Genomic DNA, 26,689 nt, shown 5'->3' on the forward strand with positions numbered 1-26,689 from the left:
AAACCCAAAGAGAGTGATCCTGGCAGCGAGCAGCAGTCAGGAATTCCCCTGATTTCCCAAAATGCTCACATCTACAAGATAAGGGCATTCCTGCGTTCCCAGACCGCTTACTCAAGGGAGAATTCTGTAAACAATCAGGGGGAGGCGTGATAACGTGGGACACCCGTCTGAGCCCATGCTGGAGCACAGTCCCAGGAAACCTGGGGGGACCAAGCCGATGAAGATGTGATGGAAAAGTGCTCACGTTTAAAAAAGACAGAGCCTCCCTGCTCCTTCTAGCCAAACCTCCCATAGTCTAACGGGGGAAATGGTTTATTTTTAAATCAAACCGGTCTGGAGCAGCCAGGCGGGGATGCCGCCAGCGTGCGGTCACCTAATGGCCACATAATCACTGCCTCCTAATCCAATGAACGTGAAACAGGAAACAGCGAAGTCCGAAAATATCTCCATGTTTAGACTGCAATAATTGTAATTGCCACCATTATGCGTGGCTCAGCTTGGCCTCGCCATTGTCCCTGCGAGTAGCTTATTGGCAGGGCACCGTCCATCTGCACCAAGGACATCATACTCGGTTACCTCAGTGCAGGGCAGCGAGAGCGGGGGTTCAGCGAAGCAGGCGGGCCGAAACAAGACAGACTCGCCCGGAAGCACAGCTTTAACTGACAGGAGCCAAGAGTGCAGATAGCTTCAGTGTCAGAATGCATAATGCAGAACCATTACATTATGCAGCTGAAATTTTCAACAGCAATAAAATGCTGATATTGTCTTTTAAACAGAGCAGCTATGCAATGAGCACTTGGAATGGAGCTTCAGCAGCAGCTCTGGGATGGTACAAACAGAGCCGCCAGATTTCTGTCACAGCGACTGCGGGGCGGTACAGACAAAGCCGCCCGATTTCTGTCACAGCGACTGCGGGGCGGTACAGACAGAGCCGCCCGATTTCTGTCACAGCGACTGCGGGGCGGTACAGACAGAGCCGCCCGATATCTGTCACAGCGACTGCGGGGCGGTACAGACAGAGCCGCCTCATTTCTGTCACAGCGACTGCGGGGTGGTACAGACAGAGCCGCCCGATTTCTGTCACAGCGACTGCGGGGCGGTACAAACAGAGCCGCCAGATTTCTGTCACAGCGACTGCGGGGCGGTACAGACAAAGCCGCCCGATTTCTGTCACAGCGACTGCGGGGCGGTACAGACAGAGCCGCCTGATTCCTGTCACAGCGACTGCGGGGCGGTACAGACAGAGCCGCCCGATTTCTGTCACAGCGACTGCGGGGCGGTACAGACAGAGCCGCCTCATTTCTGTCACAGCGACTGCGGGGCGGTACAGACAGAGCCGCCTCATTTCTGTCACAGCGACTGCGGGGTGGTACAGACAGAGCCGCCCGATTTCTGTCACAGCGACTGCGGGGCGGTACAGACAGAGCCGCCTCATTTCTGTCACAGCGACTGCGGGGTGGTACAGACAGAGCCGCCCGATTTCTGTCACAGCGACTGCGGGGCGGTACAGACAGAGCCGCCCGATTCCTGTCACAGCGACTGCGGGGCGGTACAGACAGAGCCGCCTCATTTCTGTCACAGCGACTGCGGGGCGGTACAGACAGAGCCGCCTGATTCCTGTCACAGCGACTGCGGGGCGGTACAGACAGAGCCGCCTCATTTCTGTCACAGCGACTGCGGGGCGGTACAGACAGAGCCGCCCGATATCTGTCACAGCGACTGCGGGGCAGTACAGACAGAGCCGCCCGATTTCTATCACAGCGACTGCGGGGCGGTACAGACAGAGCCGCCCGATATCTGTCACAGCGACTGCGGGGCGGTACAGACAGAGCCGCCCGATTCCTGTCACAGCGACTGCGGGGCGGTACAGACAGAGCCGCCCGATTTCTGTCACAGCGACTGCGGGGCGGTACAGACAGAGCCGCCCGATTTCTGTCACAGCGACTGCGAGGCGGTACAGACAGAGCCGCCCGATTCCTGTCACAGCGACTGCGGGGCGGTACAGACAGAGCCGCCCTATTTCTGTCACAGCGACTGCGGGGCGGTACAGACAGAGCCGCCCGATTTCTGTCACAGTCAAGGTCACCTGACCCTCTGGCATCAGGCTTGGCACAGGGCTCCCTGATCCCCAAGTACAGTAAGTGAGCTAGGGCAGTGGGAAGTCTGACTGACCCCTCGGAAGACAGCGTGGCTCTGACGTCACCAAAACAAGCACCCAGGGAGGCGGGGGAGGAGTCAGCATCATCCGGCAGACACATACCGCACAGCACAGCGGCCCCCACATTATGAGCTTCCAGGGGGAAAAGTACATGTCCAGCTGGGGGAGGGAGCATTTATCCGGCCCGTGGGGGCCTCCGTCGCCAAGAAGCCAACACGCACAGGACATGCCCTCAGACCACATGCAGCCGCACCAGTATGCGTGGCAAAGCTGCCACAACACTGTGGACAGCAGTGGGTGATCTGCCCTGCCGAGTTATGTCGCCGCGAGCAGGCGGCACACAGCCCCGCGACGGCAGGGAGGAAACAAGGGCAGCTGAAACTAGGAACCCCGATTAAACCGAGCGGTGGAGTTCACTGGCGTTTCTGTGCCTAAACCTGCTTAATCTGCCAAAGGTGCATCATTATTAATAAATGTAACTCTGCGCGAGGTGTCTGTCATATCAGTGACAGTGCTAAGGGGCTGGGAAAGATAAATCTTGGATTCACGTTCCAGTCAAACAGCAGAAAATCCAGACCACAATCATGTATCCCCGAGTCGACACTGAGAAAACAGTACAGTTTTATTGTGCAATTCATAGCTATCAGGTCAACACGCATGCATTCTTAACAATCCAAGGCCCTGTATTCCCCCCAGAGAACGTGGCCCAGCTAATAAGTTTGTTTTACTCGCTGTCGCTGAGATACAGTAAAGTGCTGTGGAGACACCCTGCGCTGTAACTCACAGGGGGGTCAGCAGGGGGCGCACAGCCCACGGCAGGGTTTATCACGGCACAGACGTTCTGGTGTAGGAAAGACAGCTGCATGGATGACCCCCACAGGTCCGCCTTCCTGACCCTTCCTCTAACCAAAATGGAGTCCCCCCCCCCGACTTTTGGTTTTATTTACGCGTCAAAAAAGCATGTTCCTCCTTTCAGTACCAGCACAAGACAAAATAAGGTGCCTATATGGGTCCCCCGGACAGTCCACATTTTTGCTCCCTCCCAGCTCCCAGCCAATCAAAAACAGAGAGAACTTGGTACAGGTGTGATGGAAGCTGGGAAGGAGCAAAAGTGTGGACTGTCTCGGGGTCCCTGAGGGCTGATTTATACGAAGGGAGGACCACCGCTCATCACACTGCACACACACAGGAGAAGCTCAGCAGGAAGCAGACGTGACCTACACCGCACTGACACGTCAGAGCGTAAAGCCAGCAGGAGGGCCAGGGGTCGAGGGACGCGGTGGGGAGCTGCCACTGCAGCAGCACACGAGTGGGAGGCCAGAATGACTCACCGGCGCCAGGGGGGCGTGGAGGCCGCCCAGCCAACCAGCCACCCACCCGCCTGCCCTGGGCCGCAAGCCGCATGGAGTGAGGCCCTGTGCTCACACTGCACGTGGCGGCAGCAGAGGCGGCCCTCGGCACCCTGCACTGAACACCACTGTGCTCAGTAATGGACAGAAAAGAGGGAGGGGTTCCTATACGTCGGCCTGCTAACACCGGAGGCCCTGTGCTCACACTGCACGTGGCGGCAGCAGAGGCGGCCCTCGGCACCCTGCACTGAACACCACTGTGCTCAGTAATGGACAGAAAAGAGGGAGGGGTTCCTATACGTCGGCCTGCTAACACCGGAGGCCCTGTGCTCACACTGCACGTGGCGGCAGCAGAGGCGGCCCTCGGCACCCTATACTGAACACCACTGTGCTCAGTAATGGACAGAAAAGAGGGAGGGGTTCCTATACGTCGGCCTGCTAACACCGGAGGCCCTGTGCTCACACTGCACGTGGCGGCAGCAGAGGCGGCCCTCGGCACCCTGCACTGAACACCACTGTGCTCAGTAATGGACAGAAAAGAGGGAGGGGTTCCTATACGTCGGCCTGCTAACACAAGAGTAACCTCACCAACACATTCCCCAAAAAAACACAACGGCATTTTGTCCTGAAAATGGCTGATGAACACTCACACGTTAAAACAGACAAGTTATTTAGTCCATGCCGCCTATGACGGAAATCTTGGGTTATCATGCAGCCAAACCACACCAAGACAAAATGATGACCCCACCCTCCAACCCCAACCTTAGGGGCAGTTTTAAAGAGACCCAGACATGTATGAACACTAATCATCTGGGTCGGGACTGATGGACTCTCTAAATGCCCCAGTCACAAAACAGGCAACTGTGCTTTAGCCCAGCCTGAGAATCTGGGGCAGAAGATACAGACCACGGCCATGAGTGAAGTTGAAAAACTCAGAGCCTTCAGCTCACTGCCGTTTAAACAAAGATAAAGTGAACGGGGGCTCTGGAGTGTCAGGAGAGGCAGGCAGATCTGCCACCAGCCCTACATTCAGCAGAATGACGCTGGGAATGCAGAGATCTGGAGCAGACTGACGCCGGCCTTTCACTCGCGGCGTTGCCGTGCAGAGGCCGTTCACGAGCTACGGCACAATCAGCACACCAGTCACGGGTGCTACTCACACTTTTGTCAACAATTCACATTGGACAGAATCATTTGCTAAGTGGATATGTTGAATTCCAGCGAGCAGTGAGTCACTCAGATAATAAATTAATGAATCATTATTACCATGTGTCGTCTGAACTTCTTCATTGCCAGAAAGCATTCATTTACTTCTCGAGCCAAATACTAAACACACTGTTGTTTTTCCCAGAACCACTAAGCGAGGGGACAATACTTGAAATGGGTAAACTTCTCAAATGAAGCAGGAACTATCAATGTCAAATGATCAAGACAAACTGTGACTGTGATGAAATAAAACGGTTCTTTAATCAAACGACAATTAAAACAGATTAAAAACAGACTGATTCTGCGGCATTGACTCAATGTAGGTATCAGGCCCCCGCATGTACCCCACAGCCCCCCGTGCTACATGCCTGTGCTATTAGGCTGCATTTTACAGGACCAAACATCAGTCCTACAGCTTCTCCCTACAGCCATCAAGCCATTAGGCTTCAAGTTACACTCTCTGGCACTTTTACACTCACCGTGCGACCCAGACAGACCGAGACAGACCCAGACAGACCGAGACAGACCCAGGCAGACCTAGACAGACCCAGACAGACCCAGGCAGACCCAGGCAGACCTAGACAGACCCAGGCAGACTGAGAACTACTTACCGCTCAACCGCTCATAGCATCTCGTATTTTCAAACCAAAAACGTGGTAAGATTCAGCACTCACTCACGTTCCTGTGCTGCTATGGGTAAGCACAGACTTTTAAAGTACCTTAAACCCTCTGCAGTGCTCCTCCCTTACACCGAAATGATCAGCTGTGCAAAGGGGTGCAAACTAAGGCCGAGCACAGTGTCACTTTGGAGCCTTTCGCTTATGAAGACTCTCATACAACCTGAGTCTTAACAATAACTATATTAACTCTTCAAATGCAATTGTATGTTCTAGAGGATGAGAAACAAAATAGAAAATAATAATCACCTGCTATACAAGAACATTAAACATGATTAGTCATAAACATATTGCTCTCAGTCTCCATGAACATTAATGCATTAATACCCTGCTGTTATTGCTAATTATTATTGCCTAGTGCTGATGTCTGCTTTCTTTCATGACTGATTTTACCATTTAATAAGAATTAATTCATACGAATGTTCCCCCACTTTACCAGTGTGAGATATGACCCAAAAACATTAGCTGCATTACGTTTTTCCACAGTTTATTTGAGATTAATTTACAAGCTTCTCTGCTCATGGATCTCGACACGGCGCGTATCGCCGTCCAGAGTCATCCTGCATGTGCTGCCTGTCTGGAGCATTAGTGTAACAGAGGACAGCACAGCTCTGTCTTAACCATCTGTTCCCACTCGGCCGCGGCAGCAGTGACACAGTTAGAGCTTCAGGTTTTCCGCCAGGAGCAAACTCGACAAACAGAAGCTGGGTACCGCATCCTGCTATGGTGCCTCTGCTTATGCCGGTACCTGCAAGCGGACTATCGAAGCGCAGACTTCCCAGAGTGTCCACTGGTCCTTCTGCGGCTACTTAAAGTAAAAAGGCAAAGGCAGCAGTGCATTTGAAATCCCTGTGGATGTCCCTCTCCTTAAAGACACCATGCCTATGCTCTGGGATTATCAAGGGAACAACCCAGTGGGTGGACAAAGAACATAAAAAAGTTGGTGCTGTTAAACAGTGGTGATTTAGCGGGCAAAAAGCAATGAGGCTCATATGCTGGTGAAAATATTTAAGCGTAACAGCAAGTGACAGCGATCCACTAGTAAGGAACTGATATGGACACTCCGTACAACTTCATCACATTCATAAAAAAACGTACGACAGACACCAATTCAACTGAATAACACATTTTGGACTGTAGGAACGAGCCGGACTGCCCAGAGAAAACCCAAAAGAACATGGGGTGAACAAGCTAGCACCTCACACAAAGATACAGAGACAAGTCACAACCCTCGGACATTATGCCAGATTAAAGAAACGAATGGCTGTAAACAGCTTCACCAGACCAGCATCTGTTACTGTCCTTGGACGTCCCACCAGTAAGTGACACTGCTTTGATTTTCATACAATTTGTCTCAAAATAAGATCTCCACCCATATAATGATTCTGTGAAGTGTTAATAAGATCAATTAAATACTTTTTGAGTTCAAAAAGTCAAGTGTCATCTGCAGTCATCCTTTCCTTTCCTTCCCTGCTAGAATTAGAATTTAGAGATCAATTGTCGACAGAGCACACAGTGCACAACAATGAAATGTGTTCTCTGCATTTAACCCAAATGTGACATTATGACATACCAGGGGGTAGCTAATTCAGCACCCGGGGAGCAGTGCTTAGAGGTGGTACTTCGCTCAGGCCGGGGATTCGAATCTACAATCTTTCGATTACAAGCGCACTTCCCTAACCATTAAGCCACCACAGCCACCATTGCTACTAAGTGCTGCTGCTTCAATTACGGTGTGATATGTCTCAAAATAATATCAGTTCCAAACCTTCTCTTATCCGAAGTTCCTTCCAAGTTTTAAAAAGATCCATCAAATACTTTTTGAGTTATCGTGCTAATGAGATAAGTGTCTGTGGTGGTAGACCAGTCCCAAGACCATATGTATCCATCCATCCATCTATTTTCCAAACCACTTATCCTACTGGGTCGCGGGGGGTCCGGAGCCTATCCCGGAAGCAATGGGCACGAGGCAGCCATATGTATCCCCCATCCAGAATACAATAAAAAATTCCTGGGACAGCATATTGAGGAGGACCTCACCTGGACCCTGAACACCACCTCACTGGCTCAAAGCAGTACAGCACTTCCACTTCCTCTGTTGACTGAAAAGTGGAAACTGTCCTGACTGGCTGGATCACTGCCTTCCCCTGCAGACACCCATTAAGATGGTTAAGAACATCCTCGGGAACTCTTTACCATCCATCCATCGATCCATCCAAAATCTCTGATAAGCACTGCATCTGCAAACCCACAATCACAGTCCATGATCCCTCTTTTCTGGCAAGATTCCAAGTCTCCAAAACGAACATGAAAAAGAATAAAAAATGATAAACTAAAGTATATTTCCAGAGCAATGCACATATTTATGACCAAATTTCTTAAGCCTGTCAACAACGCATGCTCGAGTGAGAGAGATCTTTGAAGATGAATGTATAAAATGTTGTTAATAATAAGCTGTATGTGGGCTAAAGTCCACAATCATGCCTAGGCTACACTGATTTTGTTATTAAACAAGGAGTGGTTGTACTGTACCCTGCGATGGGCTGGCCCCCCATCTTGGGTTGTTCCCTGCCTTGTGCCCATTGCTTCCGGGATAGGCTCCGGACCCCCCGCGACCCAGTAGGATAAGCAGTTTGGAAAATGGATGGATGGATGGTTGTACTGTTTTGTGTGGTTCCTGGTCCTGCGTTAAGTTGTTTTTAAGGTCTTGAACAAACACGATTTCAATCCCTGGGTATTTTATAAGTTTAACATGACTAAGGTACCAGGGTAACGTCACTCAAGATCCTACGAAGTAACTTTCCGAGTGGACGTACAGGATTTAACCACTACATACATTCTATCAGCAGATAGTGGCAAGTTGTACAGATTCTAAAGAGCCAGACACTTAACTTCAAAGGGTAAAGCGCTTCACAGCGTGAACAGACAACACTTCAGGATGTTTGCCGTTTACTCGTTTTACGATCAGGTGGGCGTTTGAGGCTGCGATACAAATTATGATTAATGCTGCACAGCAAACATTTCCCATTCATACTTATCATTAAAATCTCAGAATCTGGAACAGGAATATATACGCAGTGTTTCTCGGTGAGGATGGAATGGTTTATATGCAGTGAATATCGGTGCGATGGCTGTCATCACTGACAGTATTTCCCCGGCTGTCAGCACAGGCTGTCACGTCATGGACAGAGCGGCCTACTTAAGGCTGCTGGGAAGAATCTGCTCCCTCCCATAATCAACATTTTTAGTCTAATTAATAAATCAGCCTTCCTAGAGGGATTCCGTTAAACAATTTCTATGTCAAATCTAATTAATGATTAACTCATCGCTCTGCAATTATGAATATCCATAACGTTTAGTTTTATTTTTTAAATGCATGCAATTTGAATGTTTTCCACTGGTGTTGGAAAGACCATCCGAAATAAGCCAGCATGCAAAGGATAGATCATAAAGACAATGCGTTTTTATCCATCAGTATTATTATTGTTACTATCGTCAGCGTTTCTGTGACAAACGGTCCTGTTTTTATGGACTGACTTTGCTTGCAATTTGCGGTTCATTTTCCAAACGACTACTGGGTACAGATATCACAACCAGTCTGCTGACCTACTATTCACTTGAGGCATGGCCAAATAGCAAAGCGCCTTACTGCCAGAGCGAGGCCAACACAGGCCAGCCGGAGTCTCGCTGCTGTGGCGTCAGTCCTCTCTGCAGGCGTGACACACAGCCAATGAAAAACCACCGCGATACATTCATTTATTTAGAAGATGCTTTTGTCAGAAGCAACATGCAAGTGAGGATCAAAAAGCAGGACAAGACAACGTGCCTGGAGAAAGTGGAGTTAAGGGCCTCACTCAAGGGCCCAACGGTGACATCACTCTGTCGTAAGCTGCAGACCCACACATCACCCCTATACAACATACGACACTGAAGACATGAGGTGGGGAGAGAGAAGTTCAAGTATTTGACTTGGAACCAGTAGATTGTGTTTTCATATCCCAGAGAGAACCTGCCTGTATTCTTAAGCAGGGAACAATAGTGTCTCCTGAGGCATAAAATAAAATAAAACGATTGGGGGAAAAAAATCAAGCTCTAAATGTCAGAGACCACAAGCACAGCCGGTTGCAGGCGTACTGCAGGCTGGGCGGTCCTCACTGGCCTGTCGCAGGCGTACTGCGTGCTGGGGGGACCCGCACTGGCCTGGCGTAGGCATACTGTGCCGTGAAGGGCCCGCACTGGCCTGTTGCAGGCGTACTGCACGGTTAGGGGTCCTCACTGGCCTGTCGCAGGCGTACTGCGTGCTGGGTGGACCCGCACTGGCCTGTTGCAGGCGTACTGCACGGTTAGGGGTCCTCACTGGCCTGTCGCAGGCGTACTGCGTGCTGGGTGGACCCGCACTGGCCTGTTGCAGGCGTACTGCACGGTTAGGGGTCCTCACTGGCCTGTTGCAGGCATACTGCATGCTGGGCAGACCTGCACTGGCCTGTCGTAGGCATACTGTTCCGTGAAGGGCCCGCACTGACCTGTTGCAGGCGTACTGCGCACTGGGGAGTCCACACTGGCTTGTCACAGGCGTACTGTGTGCTGGGGGGACCCACACTGGCCTGTCGTACACATATTGTGCCATGAAGGACCCGCACTGGCCTGCTGCAAGCGTACTGCGCACTGGGGAGTCCACACTGGCTTGTCGCAGGCGTACTGTGTGCTGGGCAGTCCGCACTGGCCTGTTGCAGGCGTACTGCGTGCTGGGGAGCCCATACTGGCTTGTTGCAGGCGTACTGCATGCTGGATGGCCCAAACTGGATTCTCTCTGTAAAGCAGTGTACTGAGTGCCGTTCACTCACCAGCATCTTCAGAGTGTCGACGGAGGCTGATGGGACACCATAGATATTTCATCAGGCCACGAAAAAAATAATTAAGGGCAATTGTTACATGACTGATAATTGCCTGGCAGGTTGGGAGTGCCTAGGCCCCACCCCCTAACTGCTCTGAAGACCAGGTCACTTCATGCTTATGGAGTTTCAAGGTGACCTGGCTACACAGGCAATACAAGGACAGCACCACATGCAAAGCAGAGGTCAATAAACAGCCAAGAGGTCCAGACAGCTACACCGGGGGCCAGGATGCTTATGGTCACCGTTTCAAGGAAGAGACAGACACCCCCTTTGATGCCTGCTTGGGGTTCCCTTTTGAAGCAGTCATGAGCTTCAGCTGCAGCTACGAAGTCAGACAGGACATCATGTGACATGCTAGCCAATCAGAAACACATCACTGGTCACATGGTACCCTAATGGCCGCAACACTCAAAAAAAAAAAAAAAAAAGAAGAACAGCTTTTCAATGCAGTCAGAAAAAAAATTTCTTCATTCACAGCACAGTCTCTGGACTGCAGTAATGGGAGCATTTCTATGCCGAGAGAGCAGGACATAATTTCATTCAGATAATAAGACGGGTAGGAGGCAACGATTTGCATTTAACCCTTCGGTGTGCTGCCGAAAGAAAATGAACTACAGAATAGGGTTTCATGCCATGCCATGTCCCAGGCACGTGTTTCATGACAAGGCGCCATTTGCAGCTTGCAGCAAAATCTACATAACAACCGCTAAGGTCCAACTGCAGAGAAGTCACTCATTTCATTGTTGGCAGAGGGAAAAGACCTGAAAGAAATACAGCAGGCGCTCTGTGTATCATTTATTAAGTCAAGTTTAATAGATTTCCAAAAATGGGGACAATTTAGGGATATATTCAAGCACAAACGCACAAGCGTTTGCCAAATGAACAACGTCTGTTAAAGGGCAGGAAGCATTTCATCAAAAAAAATATTTTTAAATAACATATTGTACTTTCTCATATTTTCGACAAAAGTGTTGATCCTAACAGTAAAATAAAGCCAACATGTTAATATCCCAGCTAACATCTGAATGAGCGTCAATGGCATATCAACGCCAGACACGTCAATGTAAGCTAATCTACAGCATTAACAGATGATTCCAGCACTCCTAAATTACTCTCCAGATGTGGAGCAGCAAATCAATTAACATCCATGGGACCAGGCACTGTTCACCTTTCCGCATCCATTCCTTGCTTGCTTGACAGCCACTGATTCCTCAGTTCCACGTTGTCGGGTAGTCAGGGGCAACGGCACAAAAACTTTCCAGCAACAGCTCAATGTGCATTTAAGGAACTATTCAAGTCTTGCTGCAGGAGCCTGAAATTCCCCCAAGCAAGTTGCAGAGGTTCTGGCCCAGATGACAGGCCTTGGTGGCCTTTGGTGGGGGGGCAGTGCAGTTGAACACAGTGCACAGTGCTTTTAAACTCTGCATGGGTAACCTGCTTCCAGCCACGTGCAGGACAGAGATGGCCCTCCGTATCACATCAAAAGAATTTAAGATATTCATTCACTTACTGGCAACTCACAAGGCAGAGGTACCAGATTATCCATTTAGAAAAATTAGTAATGAAAATTAATTAAAAAGTAGCACCTACAACAGGGTGCTCTTTTCAAACACTCAATATTAAACCAGAGTTGTACCACCAAGAACAGGAGAAACGGGAAAACAGACAACATGTCACAGAATTCCTGGGAAACAATTAGATATCAATAAGATTGATTCATAAATGAAACAGAATGTGCATTACAGTTGCAGATCTGTCCAAAGTGACGCTATTTCCTTAGCTAGTGAGGAGCTCCGACAGCATGGCAGAACAAGGGCAGCAACTAACAATACAAAAGAATGTCAGTGTCTCAGTAAGTGATACCTGATTTAAATGTCCAAGAACTTCAATAATCTGAAATGGAAAATTTTCCGTATTTGTCTAAAGAAATGTTACTTTATGTGGGAAATAATGAATAACTAACCTGAGAAAAAAACTGTGCAAAATGTCAAGCCAAGAAGGCATCTAACAAAACAGTCAGAGCTACGTCTCCCCTTGTTTTAGAAGCATCGTTTGCACAATGAAAGATTACGCTGTTATATAATGCATTTAACTGGATTATTACGCCCTTTTTTAAAAGTGCAAAATATTGTCATTTTCGCACGGTGCTCGGTATCCCATACGCCGCGATGTCCATCTTAGTCATACCGCCCACCTCTGCTGCACACGCTTGACTTAAGTGCCCTGCCATCAACAGTTGTTCACTGAGGATGCAGGAAGATAGACCCTCCACGGTGCATGGTGAAATAGCGCAGCAAGTAATAATCGGTTTTATTGCACGATACGCTCTATGTGCAATTCGCGCCAGGGCAAAGAAAAGAGGCTTGCGCAGGTATACTGCTGAATTAAATGGAAGACCACATAGTGAACACGACTAATTAGCAGGAGTTCCGTACTCTGATTCATGCTCCCACGTCTCTGCGTGGCTGTCGCGGGGACTTCGCCCACTTGCGCGTGAAACACTCAGCAAGACCGCACAGTATATCGAAATCAAACGCCTCACACACAGAAAGGAAAGAATCAAGAGAAAAAGAGATGAAGTTTCGTGGAAAACTGTTTCCCTTTTCTTTTTGTTAGATAGAACTACCAATTCACAACTGGCAGTCCCAAGAATAGATTTCTTTAATCAAAATGAAAGAAGGGAAAACCGGGGTTTTACATGGTTCTTTTGACATTCGGTGAGGTGTAGTGTTGAATTTAAGGTTAAGGAGTTGCTTAAATTCCTTACTATTAAATTTTCTCCAACACACAATTACTTCTTGTATACCTCGACTCAAGACATCAAAGGGTGGATATTGAGGTTTCTGACTCGTTTAAAAATTGACGCTAACAATAAGTAACATTTACTAATAAAACTAATATGTATTTGGCAGTTTCGAAAAATTTCAGAAAAACAATCTATATAGACGTATTAAGTTACTGCCGTCTGTGTAATTGACACTAAGCAGCAGTAAAAGGAAAAGTAATAATTGCCAGAGGTTGATGCACAATCCCTGCATAGGTGCTCGGGGAAATGCCCCGTCTTACCTTGGTGGTTACAATACACAAACAATCCATCCTTGCGAGTGCTGCAGCAGCCCGATACCTCTCAGGGTTTCATTGCGATCCCTTCGCTCCGGTTCCGCTGCTTTCCTCCGCAAACGCTCATCTCACATCCAAACAACAGGCATCCAGTCAGGCTGGTGCTCTGAAGCTCAAGCGGCCAGGTACCCTTTGGTCAAGGATGCCGTGGTCCGGTGCATAAAGGTGGGTACCGCTCCTCTCATCAACTAACTCCAGTAGTCAGACACTGTTCAAAGTCACGCATGAATGTGATGCGCCGGCCATTTCCACTTTAATTCAGACACGTGTGGCTCGCTATGCTCAGCTCAAACCCAGCGCTTTCACCCGCCCCGTAGTTACCGCTTTGCCGGCGCACCAGTGTGAAACGACCAGACGCATCTTCTGAAGTACCGTTACCCAAGTCGAGGGCTTCAGGATGAATTAGTCCCAAAAATAGCTGCTTAAATTTTTATGAAGGCATACGAGGTTTTTCTTTCTAACTTACTAATGAAACCCTCACTGTCTGCCTTCAACAAAAATAAGCACGTTGACTTTATTGACAAGCGGAATATTCCATTCTTCGGCAGAGGGGAGAAGTGGGCGCGTCGGCTGGGGGTCTCGAAGAAGACGAAGAGGTGGCCCCGCAACTTCACACTATTTCGATGGGGTAAATATAATACGTGTTTATTTTCTGTCTCGTCAATAGTTTCATTTGAACGTACAGTAGTTTAATTACCTTTCGTCAGATGCAACATTCTGGCCATACACAATAAAGCTCATAAAAACGGTTCATTTGCAGAAATTGCACGGCTGCTAAAGTCAATGACTCACATCTGTACAAGTCACGTGCTCACGCGATTACTACAAATGTCTAATTCATTACCGCTGTAAACAGATTCTTACGCTGACGCCTCGCGTCCATATTATAGCAGGTTTCGAATTCAACTCAGATCTTTCCACTAATTTCACTCATACCAACAAGAGACATAAAATAGTAGCAAGTGTTAAATTAAGGTTTTACAAACCAGCGAACTCATACTCAACAGGCAACTCAGAGAGGCAATTTAGCTTAATTGCATATGTTTGGGCTGACCGGCATGACAATGATGACATGGGGAAACATGCAAATTCCACACACAATGAGCAGACAGAATTCCAGTATCCTAACCTGGAGGTTTGAGGCAACAATGCTACCTTCAACCAGATTTTATCATTAAAATTTAAACTGCACATTAATCAGTCAGCTAAAAAGATTCCAGAACTACTGACTTTGTTCAAAACCCACGTGTTAAAACTTTATGTGGATTCTACGTTTCGCACAAGGATGCTCACTCCAACAAAGAAGCAAACTGCAGACTTCTGTGACAGAACGTCCGAGTTACACAGGACTTATAAAACCATCACAGCATTTAAGCAAAAAGTCCATTTGCGATGAGAATTTGTAATAAAAACCTCCATCAGATAAACTAATCGGAGGTTTGCCAACTAGCTCATGAATGAAATACACCGTTATTGTAATTTCATAATATAAAATGCTTACAACTGCAGAAATACCACAGAAATACCACAGAAATAGAAATTGCACACCAGCGTTTATAATTTGCAGTAGATCTCCATTCTGACTCATTTAGGTCCAGCTAACTTCTCAACCAACCCCTTGTCTTTCCCCTCTATGTCCCTGTCTGGTCAAAGGACCACAGTATACATGCATTTAGCTGATTTGCTGCGAAAGTGATGTGCAGAGAAACGCAAACCACTGCCTGCTTCCGCTTGCTGAAGAGGCTTCAGATGTTAAACGTCGAACTCCTTTCAAATTAAAAAGACACTGTAGACGCTTTCCATCTGTAAGATGTGGAGACTCCGTACAGGAACCATGGAGCCTAAACAAGCTCACAGTACTATCAGATGTGAAACAGCAGTCAAACTGGGGCACTTCTGCAGACTTCATTCAACCAGTATATAAATGGTACACGAACATGCTGTTACAGATCAAGTACAGCTTAAATTCCCAGTAGAAGTGGTCTGTGGTATCGGGAGAGGGAACCGAATGAAGGGAAGAGGGAAAATATGAAACAGATTCATTTGCAATTTATATATTTTTGCATGTATTTTTCATGACGCAACACAAATCCGGAAGTTTTTCATCTTTTATGCAGTTTAAGGCAAACAGGAGTTACACAGCATCTGTAATTTCTGTCATATTCGGAAAAATATTAAAGCGATGTTTGACATTGGTGGATTATAATCTCTTGAGTTGTTCAGTAGAAAACCTTATTGAAGCAGTCTAGTATATGCGGAAAGAAATATGGCACGGAAAACATGCTTTAAAGTTTTTATTCACAAAAACATATGTTAAGTGAAGATCCAAACCATGAAATATTTCTCATCTCATCATGTCACGAAGCACATGGAACACTGATTATGCACTTGAAACGTGTTCCTGTATTTTAAAGTCCCACACCCAGGTATACGTATACACTGAAAAGCCAAAACGTTATGAGCACGTTCATGTGACGTGAATAACATTGTAATCTTGTAAAAAAAAATTTAAATTACATCAAGGTTTGTGAGAGATGGTAAGACATCAGTCAGTATTTGTAGTTGGCATTGAATACAAAAGAAATTGGCAGGGGTCTAGATCTGAGTGACTTTGATAAGATTATTATGGCCAAACAACTGGGTCAGAGCATCTCCACGAAGAAAAGGTTTGTGAGATGCTCAGAGACTCGCTGATGCAGGAGGTGAATGATATCCTGTCTGGTATAAACCAAAAGAAGGGCTACGCACAAGTTACAGATAATTGTAATGCTGGCTATGGGAGTTATGTCACGACGCAGCGCATCGGGCCCTGCGGCTTATCGCGACGCAGCGCATCGGGCCCTGCGGCTTATCGCGTCGCGACGCAGCGCATCGGGCCCTGCCGCTTATCGCGACGCGACGCATCGGGCCCTGCCGCTTATCGCGACGCGACGCATCGGGCCCTGCCGCTTATCGCGTCGCGACGCATCGGGCCCTGCCGCTTATCGCGTCGCAGCGCATCGGGCCCTGCCGCTTATCGCGACGCGACGCAGCGCATCGGGCCCTGCCGCTTATCGTGACGCGACGCAGCGCATCGGGCCCTGCAGCTTATCGCGACGCGACGCATCGGGCCCTGCAGCTTATCGCGACGCGACGCAACGGGCCCTGCAGCTTATCGCGAGGCAGCGCATCGGGCCCTGCCGCTTATCGCGAGGCAGCGCATCGGGCCCTGCTGCTTATTGCGACGTGACGCAGCGCATCGGGCCCTGCCACTTATCGCATTAAAAAATGCTCATTTGTGAGCCTTGATGATGAAATCACAAGTTCATGGAAATGTAAAAATTTTTTCCGCTACTTTTATACATCAAGATTCCACATTTGAAATGTTCAATAGTGAAGACCACTCTTCAATGGAACAACCGTTCACTGCACATTATGATAAAAATAGTCCAACCGAGAATGTCTCTTCAAAAAAGACAATGCTGGACAGGATGGTTACTTAAAGAGCGCTGTTTGGCGTATAGCTGTGTTTGGAAGGCGGTGAGTAGCCCCTTTGCTTTCGAGGACCTGGTTACCAGGAATGTAAGTGGTCACTGACAAAGGGGGCTTTTGGCTTTCCTGTCCGCAAACGCTGATGGCGCTTTGAATAATGCAACAAATGACACAATCACACACCGGGGAACAATCTGAATCTGAAGAGCTGCAGCTGTGTGAGAAGCTCTACCGGACATCGAAAATCTGTCAGTCGGGGCCCACATCTATCCATTTACCCCCATTTGGAAGAGACTTCGGTCTTAAATAATATTAGGCAAATTAAGAGAATAATATCTAATGCATGATGGCTTGAAGCAGGTATATGCAGCAGTCTGCCATGTCGGTAATCAGATACTGCTGAAGATTCAGCCAATGAATGAGTCTGAAGAGAGGAACACATGGCAGGTGAATGGCATGGTCCAAGCATACAGAATGGTGAGGCTAAAAAAAACTAATTTTCTCATACCTTTTAAAACTCATGCAGTGACCAGTTCAAATAAATTAAAAACCTATTTGCACCAGCACATAAAGTAGTACTCATAGTTACGGTAAAAAATGACATCAAATTGAAACACATTGAAAGAATTAGTTTAAAGGCATGATTCACAGACATGAATAAAATGACAGATTACCGTAATTTTCAAAACAGACAAAATACTGCAGTTGTAATCTTCTAATGTATGGTGATTAATCTAAGAGAAACATCACCGAATGATTATACCAACAGTAAACATTTGGAATGCGTGCATGAATTTCGAGCTGTATATATTGCAGCAGTCATACCAGTGCACACCATTAAGCCATTTAGTCTCTATAATGCCTGACTGCAGAATTACTGCTCTTCGGCAGCTAATGAGGACATGATGTTACACACTAATCTGCGGCAGAGATCTGATTTCATGTGACTCAGTCAAGTCCAAGCCTTTCAATCACACTGGCGCAAGACGCAGAGTATCAGAGTATCAGGCTTTTCTGGCCAAACCTGTTATTCACCTACAGCATTCATTGTGCAAACTCTATGGCAACCTTCAACAGCTCATTTTTAAATGATTTTTCCTTGCTTTCCAGAACGCTACCTTAAAAACGCAGTAATTAGCAAATTCAACATGTGCTCTTAAACCATGAACACTCAGAAAAATGGGTAAAAATTTATACCTTGTCACTGGGGCTGTACCCTCAAGTGTCTGCCAATCAGACCCTTAACTGCAGGTAACTGTACCTTTTGAGTTACAGAAATGGACCCTGAGTTACATTAATGCTGTTTGTACCTTTGGGATGTTCACCAGAGTCCATTTCTGTACCTTAAAAGGTACAACTACAAGGGTACAAACCCCAGTGACAAGCAAAGGTACATATTGTTATACTTAGTGAAGGATAAAGACATATTTTAAACACCTGCAATTTCCACATTAAATAATTTATGGTATCTTATAAGTTGGGCGACGACACAGAGGTTTGCCATGCACAGATTTAATCTCTGTTCAGGATGTTTTGCAAGAAAAAGCTTTACAATTAAAACAGAATAACCCTGAAGTAATAACAGAGAGGTAATCAGAAACACTCTATTCTTATGAAATGAAGTACTGGTAAAACAAAGTTCATGGGAGGTTCATACTCCCAGATAAAACAGAGCCACTATTCATCAAAGCTTCATCAACATGAGACATCCAGTGAAGAAGGGCGGATTCTCCTGGTTCACATTAAAGTTACAGAGCATTGCACTAACAACACAACGCTGAGGGTGCAAACCCCAGGGGGCACCCTTAAATTACAGCTCTTCCCTCTACAGTAAGGCCTTTGTTCACTGCTCAGCTTGGATCATTCACACTGTCTCCATCAAGCTCTGCTAGGAACCTAGGGGTAACCAACTGTCCATTACTGAACACGTGACAGCGCCTCTCCTGATCTTGTAGATTTAACCGTGTGTGGCGCGTACTGCCAGCATGAGACGTGTGTCTGTTGGCGCTCACATCAAGATCAAGGCGTTGGCTTGCAGGCTCCCATCTCCAACAAAATGCTCCTCAAGACCTATGTCCCAACTTACCGCCCTTCGGTCAGCAAACCAGAGGCACTTGGAGATCCTTCCACCATATGGCAAGTGTCACTCCAGACAGTTCCCATGTGTGGTTCCCCCTGGGGTGTAATGAGCTGGCAAATCACTTCCGGCCATCAGACTCCCTCTCCAGCTCAAGACCCATCTGATCTAGAAATTCCTCTACTGGCCAGAATGTTCTTTGAATGCTTACAGAGCCTTGACTAGTCTTATTAGGTTCTTACTTTGATAAGAGTTATGGATGAAGTTGTGTAGCTGTTGTGTAGCTCCTGCTCCAAAACTGCTCACACTTTTACCTGAGCATTCACTGGAAGCTCAACCTAGTTGTTTCCTTGACAGCATGGATGTTGCAGTGAACTATATGGCTCACTTAGATGTCGCTTTGGAGAAAAGCATCTGCTACGAGTAAGTAAGTGATAATGTAAGTGCATCCCATCAGGGGCTTTCTCTGTCCAAATGGTTAAAAGCATTCCAGGGCTCAATCAATCACTCAAATCAAGGCTCTGCACAAAATAAGCAACATCACACAGGCCAGCAAAGACCTCTATCCCCACTCCATCTGGTGGGATCCCCTTGAGTTGTTTTTTTGTTCATTTTCATTCACAAATTTATGATGGCATGAGAAAAACCATGAAAAACTCCTTGTTTTTAAATCTCGATTCAGTACAAACTGATGTACTGAACACACAGTACGTGTTGCCAAATAGTCTGAAAGACGCAAGGAAGCAGATTACTGAAATGTCAGCAAGGGATTTGCCATTAACACCATGAAACACCTTAGATCAGATTAAATAAGGCAGGCGCGTGCTGAACATTACACTGCATGAGCTACAGCTCAGCTTCTCCATCTGCCAAAGCAAAGGGTTTCACGCAGCAGCCACCTATAGCACTGCATCATTTCTTTCAGTCTTGAACGGCAGAGGATGAGAGAAGCGGTCCAGCTGCGACCCGCAGACCGGCATCTTCCAGACAAAGTGGAAAGTGAGGACGGCAGTTTGTCTGTACTGAGCACCCAGCGCACACAGCGAGCGGTGCACCAGCGCCATAATCATTAGCGGTGCAAGAGCGCCACGACTTGGATTGAACTATCAATTAGCAAGTCACGTCCAGAAAACGTTCTACTAGGCTCCAGAATCAATTAGCAAGTCACGTCCGGAAAGCGTTCCACTAGGCTCCAGAATCAATTAGCAAGTCACGTCCGGAAAGCGTTCCACTAGGCTCCAGAATCAATTAGCAAGTCACGTCCGGAAAGCGTTCCACTAGGCTCCAGAATCAATTAGCAAGTCACGTCCGGACAGCGTTCCACTAGGCTCCAGAATCAATTAGCAAGTCACGTTCGGAAAACGTTCCACTAGGCTCCAGAACAATTAGCAAGTCACGTCCGGAAAACGTTCCACTAGGCTCCAGAATCAATTAGCAAGTCACGTTCGGAAAACGTTCCACTAGGCTCCAGAATCAATTAGCAAGTCACGTTCGGAAAACGTTCCACTAGGCTCCAGAATCAATTAGCAAGTCACGTTCGGAAAACGTTCCACTAGGCTCCAGAATCAATTAGCAAGTCACGTCCGGAAAGCGTTCCACTAGGCTCCAGAACAATTAGCAAATCGCGTCTGGAAAGTGTTCTACCAGGCTCCAGAATCAATTAGCAAGTCACGTCCGGAAAGCGTTCCACTAGGTTACAGAATCAATTAGCAAGTCGCGTCTGGAAAGTGTTCCACTAGGCTCCAGAATCAATTAGCAAGTCGCGTCTGGAAAGCGTTCCACTAGGCTCCAGAACCAATTAGCAAGTCACGTTTGGAAAGCGTTCCACTAGGCTCCAGAACCAATTAGCAAGTCACGTTTGGAAAGCGTTCCACTAGGCTCCAGAACCAATTAGCAAGTCACGTTTGGAAAGCGTTCCACTAGGCTCCAGAATCAATTAGCAAGTCACGTTTGGAAAGCGTTCCACTAAGCTCCAGAACCAATTAGCAAGTCACGTTTGGAAAGCGTTCCACTAGGTTACAGAACCAATTAGCAAGTCACGTTTGGAAAGCGTTCCACTAGGTTACAGAATCAATTAGCAAGTCACGTCCGGAAAGCGTTCCACTAGGTTACACAATCAATTAGCAAGTCACGTCCGGAAAGCGTTCCACTAGGCTCCAGAACCAATTAGCAAGTCACTTTTGGAAAGCGTTCCACTAGGCTCCAGAATCAATTAGCAAGTCACGTCCGGACAGTGTTCCACTAGGCTCCAGAATGAATTAGCAAGTCACGTTTGGAAAGCGTTCCACTAGGCTCCAGAACCAATTAGCAAGTCACGTTTGGAAAGCGTTCCATTAGGCTCCAGAATCAATTAGCAAGTCACGTTTGGAAAGCGTTCCACTAGGCTCCAGAATCAATTAGCAAGTCACGTCCGGACAGCGTTCCACTAGGTTACAGAATCAATTAGCAAGTCACGTGCGGAAAGCGTTCCACTAGGTTACAGAACCAATTAGCAAGTCACGTGCGGAAAGCGTTCCACTAGGTTACAGAACCAATTAGCAAGTCACGTTTGGAAAGCGTTCCACTAGGTTACAGAATCAATTAGCAAGTCACGTCCGGAAAGCGTTCCACTAGGTTACAGAATCAATTAGCAAGTCACGTCCGGAAAGCGTTCCACTAGGCTCCAGAATCAATTAGCAAGTCACGTCCGGAAAGCATTCCACTAGGCTCCAGAATCAATTAGCAAGTCACGTTTGGAAAGCGTTCCACTAGGCTCCAGAACCAATTAGCAAGTCACGTTTGGAAAGCGTTCCACTAGGTTACAGAATCAATTAGCAAGTCACGTCCGGAAAGCGTTCCACTAGGTTACACAATCAATTAGCAAGTCACGTCCGGAAAGCGTTCCACTAGGCTCCAGAACCAATTAGCAAGTCACTTTTGGAAAGCGTTCCACTAGGCTCCAGAATCAATTAGCAAGTCACGTCCGGACAGTGTTCCACTAGGCTCCAGAACCAATTAGCAAGTAATTCCCAGAAAGTGCTCCGCTAGGCTGCAGACAGCACTCTCGATGAAAGGGTGGCCCGTAACTGCCACACTCAAGTACAGAGCCAGCTAGCTCGGACCTGTAATATCACCTACCTCCAAGCTGGGGCTCAGACTGCTGGGCAGTGTCTCCGAGGTCCCAGTGGTGCTAGAAAGGCTGGAGAAGTCCCATAGGTTGCCAGGGGCTGAGAGGGCACTGGTTTTACTGGACCCTGCGACCTTCTGGTTGTCCAGTAATGTCACCTCGTAGAATTCGTGGATGTCTGCAACACAAAAGGGAAGGAAAAGCTCAACGGTCAGATTAATGAGATATAATCTGCTTGAAAAACAATGACTATTTGTAGTTGTTTCAATTGTCATTACCAACGAAGAAATACAATTTCCATGCAAAGCAGGAAGGTGATGTCTGAATTCCATGCAGATGTTCATTAAAAGCAAAGATACGCAAACATTTTCAAACCAGCTGGCCAGAGGATTTAGTTTTATATTATTAGTGACTAAAGATGAGCATATTAAACTACTTTCACGTATAATTTCTCCACTGATGCAGAGACGTGTGAGGAAACACAGGATGCCTTGGACGAGATGCTTGTCCACCTCAGGCACCCTTTGACAGCAGGAGCGAATCAGAGCACACAGCGGAGGTGAGGTGAGGTTGTGTGCATCTTAAAGCAAAAAAAGCGGATGGGGGTTGGGCTTGAAAGACAAAGCAGCCAATCGGAGAAAACACCAGTCCGGTTTCAGTTTGGCCGGCCCTCTCAGCTCATTCATCACGCTGACCTTATTTGGGCCAGATTTTAAAAGGCATCCGAAATGGGCCACAACCTGAAAGCTTTCGAGGAAGGCCGGAATATGTAAGGCGAAATCCCTGAAGGAGGCGGAGCTCGGCAGAGGGCTGTTTAGGAGCAGAAAGGCTAAAAGCCGAGGAGCTGTCGGCGAATGGGCAGCGTGCACCCAGCTGGGTGCTGAGGGACATTCCCAGAGGGCAGACAGCCTACTGCCCAGCAACATCACTGCAAAGAGCAAACCGGAACAAATAAAACACTGCGGCAGCTATTAAATCAAGGCCCCAGACAGACACTGGAGATACGTTCAAATCAGTGTAACCCAAAATCCACACAGACGTCAGGCTACGCTGCTCCAGAATGACACTACTGAGCCACAGAAGGGTGAGACTAAATTATTCATGGACCAGTACTGAGATCACCATGTTTCCGTCATCTGGAACCAAGACCTCATTTGCCCAAAGTTAAAGAAAATCAGGAATGGAAACCCTGCAAATATTCAGATCAAACTATTGAAGACTTAGTGCGAACGGTTAGCTCAGCAAGAAATTCGTGGCAATTTTCCTATTAATTAAGATGCCGGATCAAAAAATAGGGACAACTAAAATACCCACAGTGGCGACCGCTGGAGAGCAAGCTGGCTGAAAGCAGCAGTCTCAGCTGGCGTGGATAATAAAAGTTTAATTTATGCTTGGCCCGCCTCAGGTCAAAGCAATGCACGGAAACAAAAAGCAATCAGATTCCTTCAAAGTCATCAGTGACGAAACCTCATTAGCATTAGCATGTCACTGGCTAATACCTGTATAACACAGACGGCATAATCAGCTATTTGCCATGAAGTACAGCAGCACTCTGAAGCTCCACCTGATGCACACGCAAGATGAACTGGGCCAGGGAATAAAAACAAGAAACTTTGAGGCCCCTTAAGCTATTTCCCATTTTATATAAGCACACAAAACATGTACATGTGTATACATAAAGATATCAGGTCTTCAATCAAACCAAAGCACCAGGCTTTAATTAGAAAACAGGCTGCACTGTGCACTCGCGCCAGTAGGTGGAAATAATGAGCTTGAAACGAGCTTGAAAGTAGTAGCATCTTTGAAAGGCAAGATATATCAGGAAATTCTCCCGATAAATGTAGATTAAATTGTAAAATAACGTTACCCAGTTTGTGTACCATGTATTAATGCAATTTTAACAGCTAATTATAACCAACTAACTCCAGAAGTGATTACTATTATCAGACAGTGAGCTAATTATGGCATTACTCAGTGCACTGCAAGGACTAAATATGCAAGGAAGACCGCTGATGAATTGTCATTAAAGGAGAGAGAGAGTAATGACGAAAGGCCAACCAAGAACACTGCCGAGGCAGCTGTCCGCAGACCATGTCACCTGACCTGCTAGATCTGATTAGTCATGTGACCCGGTTACAAAGAAAGAGACTGTAGCACTTGGGCAGCAAAGGGAATTTTAGTGTTTTGATTCTGTGAGGCTTGGGAAACATGGTAAAGGGGAAATGTTAAGATGTTAAAATGATGCAAATTCTCAGAATCATAAGAGGACAGCAAATGATCTAAAGTACTTGCTGCTATCTGCATCAGAGAACTTCAGACCTTCCCGTTCGTGTGTCTTGTGTGTATTTCTGATAACCTTCTTCCAGCCAATGAAAACCTTCCTGCATCATCATATGTGCCTGCACAGGTTCACCCAGCCCCTGCAGGATTCCAGCCCTGTTTTCCTGGCGTCCTGCTGATCAGTGTCGTGTCCATCTAAAGCCCTCCGACACCCTTAATCAGTTATGATCTTTTCCACTGAGACTCTTAGGTTCTGCCATTAGTGCTAGAGGATTCAGCTTTCAAAGGCATCCATGTTACAACAAAGAGACAAGTTGCAACTAAGAATTTAAGAGTTAAGAATTTTTCAAGGTTATTATGCAACAGTTATTCAACATACTACTTTAACAGCAAATAAACAATTACATTAAAATGTTGATTCCAATCTCAAAATGCAGCCAAAGGTTCATAATCAAACCTGTAATTGTAACCATAGTTACACAAAAAAAATGCCCCACAGCTGCCAGTTTTGTAATAAAATGGACAAGCGTACGGATGGATATTTGTCCATGAACAGGCAGGTAGAAGAGGGTCCGGATTCAAGGGTAGGGCTGAGCTTGCCGTGGCACTGATGTGTGAGATAAAACATAAACAACCTCAAACAAAGAGTAAAACTGCACAGATGCAAGCAGAAATGACCGTGGTCCCGGTTACAATACAGACACACTAAGATGCCCTGCTTGTTGCGTAACCCCAGCCTTTGAACAGCAGCAGAGGCCACCGCTCTTCCAAGCGGACAGACGTCGTCTTCTCTCGCCCCTCTATGTAGCTCACAGGTGCTTCATTCGGGATAAAAGTATCCCCGCCCAGGAAGGATGAAAGACCTCCTGTGGGCACCGACACACCTCTTACGCACGGTTAAAAGGAGCCGCGCGCCTTTTCAGGGGCGCCGCAGCCGTGGCACTGCGTTCTCCGCTCCCCACCGCGCAGGCAGTGCGCTTTTTCAAAGAGACACTTTGATATTCATCGTCACTGATGAACATGGTAATACAGCTGCCCGGTATCTTTCACATGCAGTCACTTCAACTTTTCTCGGTTTTGTCTTATATCCCTTTCTTGCCAGTTAATTATCTTTCTGTTGCCAGAAATTCTCAAATGTTTTTCGCCGTACATGTTTCACAAAACCGCATCACAGTCCGCAACTGACTGCGGACTGACATTAATTAATGAAGTAATAATGAATTACTGTTTTTTAACGCACACACTACGAATGCATCTTCCATTCCATCCATCTTAATTCATTTCTTTGGCACCCACAATAATCCAAAGTGATACAATTCAGAAAGCAGAGACAGTCAGTCCCTGAAAGAATTGGGGTTAAGGGCCCCAATAGTGGCATCATTCGGCCAAACACGGGATTTGAACCTGCAACCTTCTGAGTCCCTACCCACAGCTACACAATATCCCATCATCTAATTTAACCACTTATCCCACAGGGGGGCATAACGTAGGGGTACGATGCCCATCCATCGTGTGCATGCACACACGCATGCATACTGTCATGCGCGGCTCGTCCGCTCCTCGTGTGTGCCACGCCCCCCTGATTATGCACATGTGCTTCCCCGATCGTACCCAGCTGTGTCTTGTTGTTTTGATCAATAATGTCTATTTGAGTCCATGTCTTGCCTGAGTCCTTCGTCTGTCATTGATGTTAGTTGGCGTCTGATGTTTTCCGTCCGAAGTCCTTCGATTAAACCCCTTATTCTGCCTGCCTGCCTGCTTCCTGCTCGCTCGCCTGTCCGTGCGCATTACCCGCGTACCCACCGCCCGTGACACATACACATCCCATAGGCAATTTATAAACTGCACAAAGAGAGGATATGCAAACTGCACATGTACTGAGTGGAGGTGGGATTCAAACCCAGCCCAGGAGGCATGAGACGACGCTGCTGTTTGCTGAGCCACAGTGGCACCAAGCCCCCCTGCCCAGAATGCATCAATAGTGTTTAACACTATTTACAAAAAGCATTTAATGAGTATAAAGTACTTCCTGAGGACATCCGTCTGTGCCGCACAAAGTAAATATTCATGAAAAATATACAGGCGTTAATCCATGAGCAAGCCTGTGAACCAGCACTAACCAGCCCAGAAGTCCAGTGGGGGGGGGGGGGGGGGAATGTCAAATGTCCCTCTTACACATTCAGACATCTCGCTCCTTCAGCCCTGCTGCTAATAAACATAAAGCAATAGTGGCTAATTACAATGAACAAGCAAAAAAAATCCTCTCAACTTGTTTACCGGTGTCATTTTGTTTGTGATTCGTTATTTTTTCCATTGTTTCCTTGGCTAATAATCTCTGACAAGCAAACCC

The 26,689-nt window shown here is 47.1% G+C and overlaps 1 protein-coding gene and 1 long non-coding RNA gene across 23 annotated transcripts in view; one reads left to right on the top strand and one right to left on the bottom strand.

Moving 5' to 3' along the window:
• Positions 1-26,689, bottom strand: part of LOC125708367 (discs large homolog 1-like protein) — a 124,221-nt gene that overhangs the window by 87,799 nt on the left and 9,733 nt on the right. For 12 of the 13 annotated variants that reach the window (XM_048975824.1, XM_048975822.1, XM_048975821.1 and 9 more), the window contains exon 3: positions 22,071-22,237. In XM_048975824.1, coding sequence (XP_048831781.1) covers positions 22,071-22,237 — 167 coding nt within the window. Of the gene's footprint in view, positions 1-13,351; positions 13,871-22,070; positions 22,238-26,689 lie in introns of those variants that run through there. The other variant, XM_048975833.1, reaches the window with a different exon arrangement.
• LOC125708372 (uncharacterized) lies at positions 19,667-22,064 on the top strand. Of its 10 annotated transcripts, none has more exons than XR_007382461.1 (4): positions 19,667-20,646; positions 20,739-21,014; positions 21,475-21,750; positions 21,935-22,064. It is a non-coding gene; the product is annotated as an uncharacterized LOC125708372 (long non-coding RNA). The 10 variants fall into 10 exon arrangements; XR_007382465.1 differs by having other exon boundaries at positions 21,475-21,520; XR_007382463.1 differs by lacking the exon at positions 21,935-22,064 and adding an exon at positions 21,889-21,909.

Source organism: Brienomyrus brachyistius, chromosome 15, assembly GCF_023856365.1.
Source record: "Brienomyrus brachyistius isolate T26 chromosome 15, BBRACH_0.4, whole genome shotgun sequence".
Taxonomy (NCBI): Eukaryota; Metazoa; Chordata; class Actinopteri; order Osteoglossiformes; family Mormyridae; genus Brienomyrus; species Brienomyrus brachyistius.